The sequence below is a fragment of the Herpailurus yagouaroundi genome, unplaced genomic scaffold, assembly GCF_014898765.1.
Source record: "Herpailurus yagouaroundi ecotype Mexico unplaced genomic scaffold, PumYag 198, whole genome shotgun sequence".
NCBI classification, from domain to species: Eukaryota; Metazoa; Chordata; class Mammalia; order Carnivora; family Felidae; genus Herpailurus; species Herpailurus yagouaroundi.
In genome coordinates, this window is record NW_024412429.1 from 33,446,865 (window position 1) to 33,458,648 (window position 11,784).

The 11,784-nt window shown below is 40.9% G+C and overlaps 1 protein-coding gene across 1 annotated transcript in view; it reads left to right on the top strand.

Moving 5' to 3' along the window:
- Window positions 1-949: 949 nt before the first annotated feature.
- The window catches only part of CCN2 (cellular communication network factor 2), a 14,047-nt gene continuing 3,212 nt past the window's right edge, over window positions 950-11,784 (top strand). Inside the window, exons 1-2 of the mRNA XM_040448633.1 lie at window positions 950-957; window positions 11,388-11,780. Coding sequence (XP_040304567.1) covers window positions 950-957; window positions 11,388-11,780 — 401 coding nt within the window. The remainder of the gene's footprint in view (window positions 958-11,387; window positions 11,781-11,784) is intronic.

Sequence of the window (11,784 nt, forward strand, 5' to 3'; positions counted from 1 at the left end):
GCTACAGTCAGGAGCCTTATTGCAGTGGGTTGAATGGTAAGTCAAACGTTAAGTATGTGGCGATAGTAAATACAGAGGGGTGTGTGTGTGTGTGTGTGTGTGTGAGAGAGAGAGAGAGAGAGAGAGAGAGAGAGAGAGAGAGAGAGTATATATGTTTTAGGAGCTTCAGAGTTAAAAAAAAGAAAAGAAGAGCAGCATATGGGAAGGTTGTTTTGTTTGCTTGGGGATTCTTTTTTTATGTGAAAGCAATGTGAACATCTTTATAGGTTGAGAAGAAACTACTAGAAAAAAAGATATTGAAAGACAAGAGAAAGTCAGAAGAGAGAACATGGTTGCATAGGAGACAAGCAAAGTTGTACCAACAGCACGAGCAGAGGTCTGTCTGTACCATTGCTGCCCCATGGAACTTGCTGCAATGACATCAAGGTTCACCCCACCATCCAAGACAGTAGTCACTAGCCGTATGTGGCTACCGAACACTTGAAATGTGACTGGAACAACTGAGGAAGTGAATTTTAAACTTTGGCTAATTTAAACTGAAACAGCTGTATATGACTTCTGGCTACAGAATTGAACAGTGCAGCTCAACACTAATGGGAAGAATATGAGGCTGAGGACCCATCAGTCCTGGGAAGAGCATTTGAGCTGGTCATGCTTGATGGTTTCATGTAGGAAGGAGGGCTGCTCTGCTGAGATGGGGTAGGGGCAGGGTAGGACCCTTGAGGGAAGAATGAGGTTTGGAAGGGACATAAGGTAAAGGATAAGAAAGAGCTGACCAGAACAACGAAAAGCACAACACAGCAGAACTGAGGGTCCAGATGAGAGTGGAGACCCCAAATGTATGCAGGCAGTGTAGGAACAACTAAAACAGGGGGCTGGCTTGATAAAAGGTTGGGAGGCTGAGTGCCGGAGGTCCTAACAAGAGACAGTTGACATAAAACATGACGCCATGGACAGGTAAGGAAGCAAAGCCACATGCTCAAAAGAAAAGAAGGGGGCACGAGATCAAGGTCTCAATCGGGTCAAATAATAGAAAGGGTAAGTGAGTGAGAGAGCAGGAGAGGATAGGTGGTTTAGGACCCCAGGGTATGGAGTAGTTCTAGGTAATGTCAGGGTTTGGGGCAAGTCCTAATCGGCTTAAAAGAAGCAGGCAACAAGGACTTAGAAGTTTGGATGGTTGTTCTGGTGAGTACTGACATAACCCATGATGGTGGCATATTCAGTGAAAGAACATGAGTCAAGTACAAAGCCCCAACATGTCCACAAATCAGTAAGCATACTATGATGACACACAGGAAGAAATCCCATAAGAATAAGAATTTTTAGGACAGGGTTTCCTCAGAACACTGCACCAAACTCAAGAGGGAAAGGAAGGACAAGTGTGAGAAATATGCTCTCAACTGTGGCATATCAGGAAGTCCTGAAGAGGGACTTTCCTGGAGAAGCAGAGAGATAGGAGGGCTGACCAACCATCTACAAAGACGATTATCTCCCAATAGGGAGGGGTCATATTGGTCCCGTAAACAACCTGCCCAACCTGTAAGTTTCTCTACTCAGCTTCTCTAGGACTTCTGTTGCACTTTTCTCCAAAGTAACCATGGAGGTAGAGGAAGTAACCATGTTTTGGGCTATTAGTATTATAAAATCAGGTCACAATTTTTGCAGCTCTTAAATGCAATTGTATTATTGAAAGAGACATTTTATTTTCCACTCCCACAGTTCTAGCTAGAACTAGAATTATCTAGCTATTGAATTTCATCAGGTTAAATCTCCCCATATGTACCCAGTGGGTTCAGTATCATCCATATTATAAAGCCGTGTCACATTATTGTAACCAAGTCATTCTCAACCTCATTTTATATATATTAACACTTAGTCTCTTTCTTTCTCTCCATCTTCCTCTTTCATTTTATGACTTTAATGGCAAAAACTAGAAACTTAAAATGCCTCCTTCTCCTATAGTGCCAATAATGCCCACACACACACACACACACACACACACACACACACACGTTCACCTCTCCATGCTACAGAGAGACATTTTCCAGGCACTGTTGTTACAACTAATACAAAATTATTAAATCTAAGATTGAACGGTGGCCTTCCATATTATTTTACCATAAACATTTCTATTTCCTCAAGGGTATTAATATAATGTTTAGATGTTTTAGATATGGGCATTCTTAAAAATAATTGGTATCAAATCCTTTAAACTGTATTATTCGCTTCTTTCAAGAACCTATACTCCCCCCTGTGGCAATGTGATGGAAAAAAAAAAAAAAAAAAACAGAAAACGGGATCCTAAGGACAGAATCACAATTCATAAATCATTCAGAAGTGACATAACAATGGTATGCGGCTTGCTTGAAAAAGGCTGTCAACAGACAGTCACAACATTCTTTTCATCCTGTGTAATCTGCATAATTCATGACCCCAAAACCTACTGGGCTAAGGGCTCATTTTTGGCAAATGTTAAGGCAGAAATTTAGTATCTGAAAATATTTAGATAGGAGCTAAAAGGAAAGTTTTATTTTACTTTAACAAACATTTTTTGAGTGCTTATACTCTGACCAGCATTGTGCTTGATGCTTTACAAGTTTTTGGTATTTAATCCTTACAAATTATCACACCAATCTTGTGGATAGTACTGGTATCTCCAACTTAAAAGGAGCCAAGTGAGGCTTAGATTGAGTAGTTTGCCTGATGTCACACATTTAACAGACACAGCTAAATAATGGAACTAGGAAGAAGAAAGAAAAAAGCGCTCTCCTGAAACAGTCAAAAAGAGAAATAGAAAGCCCAACAAATTCTATATTCAAGTCAATTCTATGTTACCTCTATTAATAGAACATTTGAACTCAAAATAACAAAAAGTTGGTCTAGCTAATCCAAAATAGTGGATAATTTTATGAAATGCTTTAAACTACAGAATTAGCTTACTTTAATGAGATTTTAATAAAGTTTCATACTAGAATATTAAACTAGAACTGCTGAAAAAAATCTTGTTTAATTAAATATGAACCAAGCTTATTTTGTCAGGCTTTATTCTTGCGATCTTTAAAATCGGATGAAAACCTCTCAGTTTATTGGTTTTGTTGTTGTTGTCATTTTTCTTTTTAAGTGATCTATTGGGGTCTTTTCACCTTTGCTCTCCCAGGCCTAGCCTGATTGAATACTGGACTGCCTCAATGGGAAAACAGTATTTCCCTCCCACCAGCACTGCCAGGAAAAGTAAGAAAGCCCAAGCAAAGTGACCCTCAGCAGTGTGTCTCTAAAGGATGCCAGGTGATGCACCTGTCAATGCATTTGGTGCCTTGTGCTGCCTCAGGTCACCTGCCTTCATGTCAGTCTTAAAAGTCTACTTCCTGTAGACAAAGTAGTTTCCAGATTGCCCTTTGTACTCAACATAAAGTCATTTTCCCTTCTTCAAAATCTGGATGTGATGCATGAGAAATCTAGGAGTTTGGAGTTCCTGAGCCCTTAGATTTAGGTCAGGCTTCAGCTGAGTGAGATGAGAACCCCAGAGAGACAGTAGTGGTATCAGCATGCTACAGGGCCCCTCTTCTGACAGCTCCCCCAGAAGCTAGCTGGGAAAAATCCGCTTGACTGGTGAGGGAGAGGCCTGCCTGGAAAGCAGTGAAAGCCAACAGGGGATACTTGGGCTGTAGCAGTGCCTGGCCCTACTGCAAAATAAAACTGGTTCGAAGTCTCTCTGAAGCTGGACCAGAAGTTTGCTTGCTCACCTACAGAGCTGAAAACAAGCAGAGTCGAGAGAGTCAACCATACATGGAAATGGCACGGCAACACACATGAGCAAGAAGAATAAACAGAGAGCAGCTAGCAATGATGAAAATCACCACAGAAGATTCATGTGGACAAAATCAGCTTTCATCATTTGTATGTGAGAAATAGCTTAATGGTGAAATGTGTCCAGACATTAGCAAGTCTATAGTCGTATGCAACTTTTTCCTACAGTTGTTCATTTTCACGTACGTGCATGGGTCCCTAAGAAAAGTCCCTCGTTATAAACCTGCCATTCCTAGACAACACTCTTTAGCCACAACTCTGTGCAGTTATGACATGGCTCTCATTCCATTAACATGAAATTAGTCAGGATTCAAATCACATTATTTCACTGTGAAGGGAGACAAGGGGAAAGCTGTAAGCCTGAAATACAAACTGTATTCAGTTTGAGGAAAGTGCATTTTTACCAAAGATGAAATTCATAAAATAAGCATTATGCCAATAGCATGCTGGAATGTGTCTATTAAGAGATACTTGTGACGAATCTACTTATGGTGGATATTGCTTCAATGCTGATGGCCTGAGGCTCTGTCGTGATATTTATTCATCTGGGTAGCTAATCGGTGAATGATGCAATTATTCAAGAAGACTTTGGTGATGTCTGTGGTTGGTCTGAGACTCAGTCTAAACAAGATTGAACTGAGTTAGAGACTGAACATTTTCAGTGTGGGCTGAAGCTGATGTCACAGTGGTACACACCCTGATATTAAGCCTTCCAAAGCATACCCATCGTCTTGATTCATTTTTCCTTTCTCAGCTACCTCAGTTCATCAGCAGATAACAAGCAACACATCTGTCTATCCAGCAAAATCACAAAAATCTTAACTGTCAAAAAAAACAAAAACAACAACAACAACAACTTTGTCTAAGCCCAAGGTTCTCTCCTAATGCAGATCAGTAATCATTATCTTTGTATTTCATGCTTATCTCAGACCATAGCATTATACTGACTCTGCCAATTAACCAACAGTACTTTATTTCATATGCTTTCTAGGGTGTGTGCTTTAAGAGTTTAAGAAAATTGGAGATAACTATCTTAAGAACATACAGTGTTCAGAGATCCCTGTATATAAAATGTGAAGAAAAGACGCAGTGGAGTTTGGAGGCAGAGTCAAGTGTGTTCCCTTTAGAAGGACTGAATTCAAATTTCCAGGTCCCTGCCTCTGACCAAGCTTGGGTGATGTCACGTGCTTTTTTGGACCTCAATTCTCTTACCTGAAAAATGGGAGGATAAGACCTCACACAGTTGTTATGAAGCTGAAGAGACACAGCGTTTGTGAGAGGGCTTTGTAAACTTAAAATTTCCACCTCAATGAAAGGTGACACAGCCACACAGGGCATCCATTCCAGGCACTCAGGCAAAGCTCTAAGTAGCATTCTTGTTAAATTGACCAGACAAAAACGGCATTGTACGTTCCACTGTCAAATTAAACAATGCATTAGTTCACTTTTACTTCAAATCTGATGATGTCGAGAGTTTAAATTGAGTGTTCTTTTCTTCTTCGGATATGGTGTAAACTCTGACTTAGAAGGTAAGACACCTTCTGAGAAAGCCTTATCCATGTATTAAGACTTTAACATAGGATTCCCATAGGTATAGTTACTTGAAAATCCACACAGAGGAAAACATCTTGGAAACTCTTTGGATAGCTTGAACAACTTAGTTTTCAGCATTCTAGAATGTACTGGCTACCAGTTACCGTTTAATTTGAAAACTTGCTTGTCAATATCACGGTTGCACAGTCCACATTGCAAAATGAAACGAAAGAAAACTGTTAATTCAAATGTATGTAGAATGTAAAATGTCTGTTGCATTATGTGAAGCCAAAGAATACCATCTTGGTTTCTGAGAAATAAAAAGTCTAAAGAAAACATCATAGACACAGGCAATAATAAATTTTTAGTTCTTTCTTTAATATTTACACACCGTATTCTTACTTGAGGATTAGTGGTAGCTTGCGTGCTTTTCACCGAAGAAAGGAGGACTATTTGGACCTCCCTTCCACGTGAAAAAACTGGAACAAAAATTATAAAATGGAAATGAAGGAAGCAGATGCCATCATGTGACTAAAACAAGCTAAGTACAGAATTCTTTTTTATGTATCCCGAAAACTATGATTAAGAGAGAAATGGATTGTGATAGATCTTCCATACAGGAGATATGTAAGGGCATAAGACAGAAAAGTTTCCTTTGTGAAGTGTCTCTGTCAATTCTGAGCATCTAATCTAAAAAATGAAGAAGTAGGAGTTGATTCTGTCTGAGCTCTCACAGAGCTGTAACGCTCTAAAATCCTTGCAAAATTGAATGGTGTTATAAACTCAGACTGTGATGGGTTTTGAAAATTAAAGCTGAGTTGGGCTTAATCTTAAGGGCAAGGAAGAACCATTGAAGAACTAACAGAAATTGGTAAATTTAAAATCTTAATATGTCATGTAAAAGTACTTGCATAAACATGGTGTCCTTGGGCTGAAAAAGAACCTTGAACAGGTGGGAAATTTGGGCTCAGAGAGGACTAGTACCTTCCCTCAGCTCACATGGCAGGCAAAAGGCAGGTATGGAGCTCATACCTCCAGCCTTCTGGCCAGCCCTCTGAGCCCTATCTAATGTTTTTATTTTTTAAGTTTATTTATTTATTTTGAGAGAGAGAGAGAGAGCACAAGCAGGGGAAGGGCAGAGAGACAGAGGGAGGGAGGGAGGGAGGGAGGGAGGGAGAGAGAGAGAGAGAGAGAGAGAATCCCAAGCAGGCTCCACACTGTCAACATGGAGCATGATGCAGGGCTTGAACTCACGAACTGTGAGACCATGACCTGCGCCCAAACCAAGAGTTGGTGGCTTAACCAACTGAGTATCCCAGGAGTCCTTATCTAATGGTTTTTGAAATGTACTCCAGAGAGTGGTGCCTGGCTGGCTCAGTCTGAAGAGCATTTGACTCGTGGTCTCAAGTTCTTGAGTTTGAGCCCCATGTTGGGTATAGAGATTACTCAAATAAATAAATAATTAAAAACAAACACTGTATTCCAGGGAGCTCTGAAGTTGTGAGAAGGAGCTCAGGCTTGTTGGTAGGAGGTGGAACACATTTCAAAGGGTGAATTGATGGGGCCTTAGTTTGCCCCACTTCCCAAACCTTGGCAGAATCTCTTGGGACACATTCACTTATCTATTTTACACTTGTCCTTTCAAAATATGTATCGTTCCCCTTACTCCCATTCTTTGAAACAAGTTATCTAGTCTCAATGCTCTGTTCCTCCTAAACCTATTGATTTGGTTTCCCAAAATGGCACATTTGAAAGAACGGTTACCTCCCTTCTTTTACATTGCCTCTCATCACCTAAAGTATCACCAAGGAGACCCTTCCCATTTAAGCTGATAAAACAAGGGCTGTAAAGACTCAGGGTTGCTAAACTGTAATAAATTGGAGTTGCTAATACATCAGGAAAAGTGTCGGAGACCCATCTCCATCCCTAGTAGCATCCATATTCTCCAGCACCATCTCAGATTAATGCCAGCAGAGTAGAGGCAGCACAGGATTTTCATTAAACTAATAAAACAAGTGAGACAAGTAGTAAACTGAAGAAAATGTCATTTTTTTAAAAATTCCTTTCCTTTCTCACCCTAACCCTCAACTCCATCTACAAGCAAATAAATGGACAGGGAAACGTCAACACAGACCGCACGGAACAAGACTATATTCTTGACAAACACCTTTGCGTTAGAAAATATCCCAAGAAAGACAGAGAACTAATTATCAGGAGGAAAGAGCAGGGAGGAAATGAATGTAATTTAGATAGTAAACATTCGCACTTCTTTCCCACCTCTGAACTCCCAGTGAGTACGCCCTCTCTTTAACCTTCATCTTTAAGCAAATACAAGGCAATGTAAACCAAGCCAGAGTCCCTGAAGTTTTGGCGATGATATTTATGACTATTTTTCAAAAAGCCATCCGGCACATCATTCTTCTGGTGGAATTCATTTACCTGATTGAATTTAAGGCATGCTAGAAACGCCCGAAGCCCACTCCCCACCCACCATGGTAAAAAACTGGTTCACTGTCCAGATGCCCTTATACGGCCAGACTTCCCATTAATCTGACAGCTCAGTGTATGCATTGCGTATGGGTCTTGGCATTGAGCCACATTCCTCCAGTATGTTTCCCTGGGAGCTCTGATTTCCGCTTTGAGGGCTGGCACAGACTCCCACTTGCTCTTATAAGAAAATGTCTATGGCTGAAAGTTGAAAATGTGCAAGATTCCTTCTTTAAGTACACAAACACTCCAAAGTCTGGCCACTTTCCTGTAGTCCTGCCAGCTTTTCTCTATGTCTGATACCTGATCAAGTAACCTTTTTTTAGGGGGGAAAAAAACAACAAAAACATAAGAGAAGGAATGTAATACATCCACAGCTGAACATCTTACAAGACTTAACCAAACGACCTGTACAAATGATGCCTGAGTAGACACACACGTACCTTATATAGCTCTGTAAACAGGACTCAGTGGCCAGCTTAGTGAATGCCTCATTTTACAAAAAAAAAAAAAAAAAAAAAAGAAAAAGAAAAAAAAGAAAAAAACAAAAAACACCTCTCTGAAAAGCATTACTAGATAAACACTTGCTTACAAGACAAAATTAGTGCATTTTAACCATTTTGCATATAAATTCAAAGACCTTTTTCTCCCAATTCTAACCTGCTGTCAATCAAAAGGGTTGGGGATAAGGGGATAAGTCAGAGTTGGACAAAGTTATAAGAAGACACTATTTCCACTTTACCGCCCAGGTGCACACAAACATTTGCTGAGTCATTTATAATAGTGTAAGAATTCAGATCCCATGGCATAAGTTAAGGACAGTGTCAGCCTTTCCCTTTGAATTTCCTGGCACTTGATGGCCCCCATAACACAATGTAAACATACTTTTGAGTCTGTGAATGTCTTGGGTGTCTTCTCTTTCTGTGTGTGTGTGTGTGTGTGTGTGTGTGTGTCTCTCTCTCTCTCTCTCTCTCTCTCTCTCTGTCACTTTCTTAATAATCTTTTATGTTCAACTCTTCAGAGGAATTGTGATCATAAAGCCTCAACCTAACCTTATAGTGCACAGCATTATTCTTCTATTCTGAGACTCCAAGCTCTATATACTTCAGTATACTTCTTTTCTCCTAGCCAATATTAAAACCATCCATTTGGAGCTAACTATGGACTTCTTGAGACTTTGAGGGACCACGTGAATTTTATAGTAAAACCAAATTCTTTTTATAATACGTCTTGGTATTTTTAACAACCCAGCAGAATAGTAAGTACGTTTGTGGAAAAAAAAGAAAATCAAGAAAGAGGCGGGTGGGCGGGAGCACCGATTCCCTAAGAACTTTGATCCAATTAATCATTAAATCCTGTGACATAAAACATCCTCATTATCATCATTTTAATAAGGTCAACTTGGAAATACGGCTCTTACTTGTGACTTCCCTGAGATTTGTGAATGGCAGTTCCAAGAATATAAACCAGGTCACCCAACTATAACCCAGCCCAGCAATTTATCCCTTTCATGAATGAGAGTCTCCACTCTGCTGTACATGAAGCTATTGGTGGTGGCTCTCAGACTCTCCAGAGCATTCAAAAATTCCCAACCATTCTCCCATCTACCTCACCCTGCAAGCCACAAGACGGAGCCCACATCCCACCTCAGGTGAGGCTCCAACTTCACATCCCTACCCTTCCCCATCTACCACACCTTTCCAACCATTAGTGGTAGCCATAATTCGAGGTTTAGGTCTTGAAAGATTTCACTGTGGCTTCCCACATATTTTGGACTTTTAAAACCATCCACGAGGGAAGAGAAAGTTGGGGGCTAAGTTGCCTTTAATACACATGTGGCTATTAACATAACTTGGAATGTTCTGTCTTTAAATAGGAACTTTTAGGCCTCTTCTCCTCTCTTTGAGGAATGCTTGGAAAGAACATTAAATAACAATGTTGAAAATTCTTCCTGAGCTTCAGAGGCACCCCCCCCCCTTGCTGGCCACTCACACTGTTGACATGCAACTACGCTGTACAACATGTGGATTGCTTAGGGAGGTAATTGTGCACAGATGATGTGGTCTATGCTGAAGATGGAGTGATTATTTTCTTCTTGGCTCTTTTTCAACAGAAAGAATCGAAACATTAAAAAAAAAAATGCAGCCAGTTTAAACAGGCTGTTTTCAAATTATAAATCTATAGTGTTGTTTCCAAACACTCGTCTCTGCATCAAAACCAGGTATGTTGATCTTAAACCTATACAGTGAAACATCCGCAAATGAAATGAATTTACTCATTGGTAACACTAGGGTCAAATGAGGTGGCATCACAATAGAAAAAAATGGCCCGATCTGGAATCTGTCTCTTTACAGACAATGGTAACTGGAGTTATTAAAAAAAAAAAAAAAAAAGGGTGGGGAGAAGTTAATCAATAGATTCTAAATGAAAGTATGGTTAATTAAGTCCTTAGTGAAACTAACTAATGATATTAAGAAACAGAAATGTGCTTAGACTTTATTGGCTGTTTTTGGCATCTGCACACAAGCAAAGAGGACAAAACTTGTTGTTTCCTTCACCGGATCTCACTCCACTAGGCTGCAGGCTCCTTGGGCAGTAAGAAGTCACAATCACTATTCACAGATGTATGGAGAGTCACTAAAATATATTATACATAGACACTCTAAGTTTACAAACAGATATTAATGGGGTACACTGTTCTTGTTATATTATCAGATTTTTTTACTGCAACAAACCAAGTCCGATCCACATTCAAAGATTATAGATTTTAGTATTAAAAAAAAAAGCACTCATTTCTCAAAGACCCAAACTGTGTTTAAAACACCCCAACTAAACCCCAAGCTTCTTGCTGTCTCTCCTGGATGGTTGCCCTCTCTTCCCAACACCCAGAGCCTCTACCTCCTCAACACATAATCATTTGCTTTGACATGACAACAGACCCACTTTTCTGGAAATACTGATGCCCATTCATCTCTTTCCCTCCCTATACCGCCAACAATAAAACTGTTATGTATATTAAGAGAAAACAAAGCAAGAGTGCTGGAAATCTCCCCCAGAAAACTGCATCCATACCCTGACCCCTGGCTTTGTTCTCTTTCTCGTAGGGCAATAGGCATCCAAACCATTATCTCAAGTGACAAATGATCAAATTCCTACATCTCCAATATGGAACTTGGAGTTTACAGGTAAGCTTCTTGGGGATTCCAGCTGGTTAAAAGCAATCAACTCCTCCTCTGCTCTCTGAAGAGTTTTCAAAGACAGACAGCCTCTAAAATTAAAATCATTACAAAAATAATCAGGAAAGAAACCCTTTCGAATTTTTTAGGAATCCCTGCTGTTAGCCTCTTGGGCTGCCTACCTCCTAAAAAGCATGTATGTCAGTGGGTAGAGCGGGCACAGTTGTTAGGAACAGAAGAGAGTAGTATAAAAAATAATAGTAATTGCTGATGTGTTTTTCAATGCTATAAATCAGGAGTGGTGCGAAGAAGCAACGGGAAAAAAAAATCCTATTTGGTGCTGGAAATACTGAGGCTTTTTTTTTTTTCTTTCTGGTGAGCTAGAGTGTGCCAGCTTTTTCAGACGGGAGGAATGCTGAGTGTCAAGGGGTCAGGATCAATCCGGTGTGAGTTGATGAGGCAGGAAGGTGGGGAGGAATGCGAGGAATGTCCCTGTTTGTGTAGGACTCCATTCAGCTCATTGGCGAGCCGGGGCCGCCCGGAGCGTATAAAAGCCGCGGGCCGCCCGCCTCAGCCTCACACAACAACTCTTCCCACTGAGAGGAGGCAGCCAGTGCAACTCCAACCCCGGCGACCGACCGCCTCCCTCCGACGGCAGCCGCCCCGGCCGACAGCTCCCAGACCTCAGCCCGGTGCGCCCAGGCACCCACCTCCAGCCCGAGCCCGCGATCCAGCGCCGGGACCGCCGCGCCCACCCCGCCGCCGCCGCCGCACTCCGCCC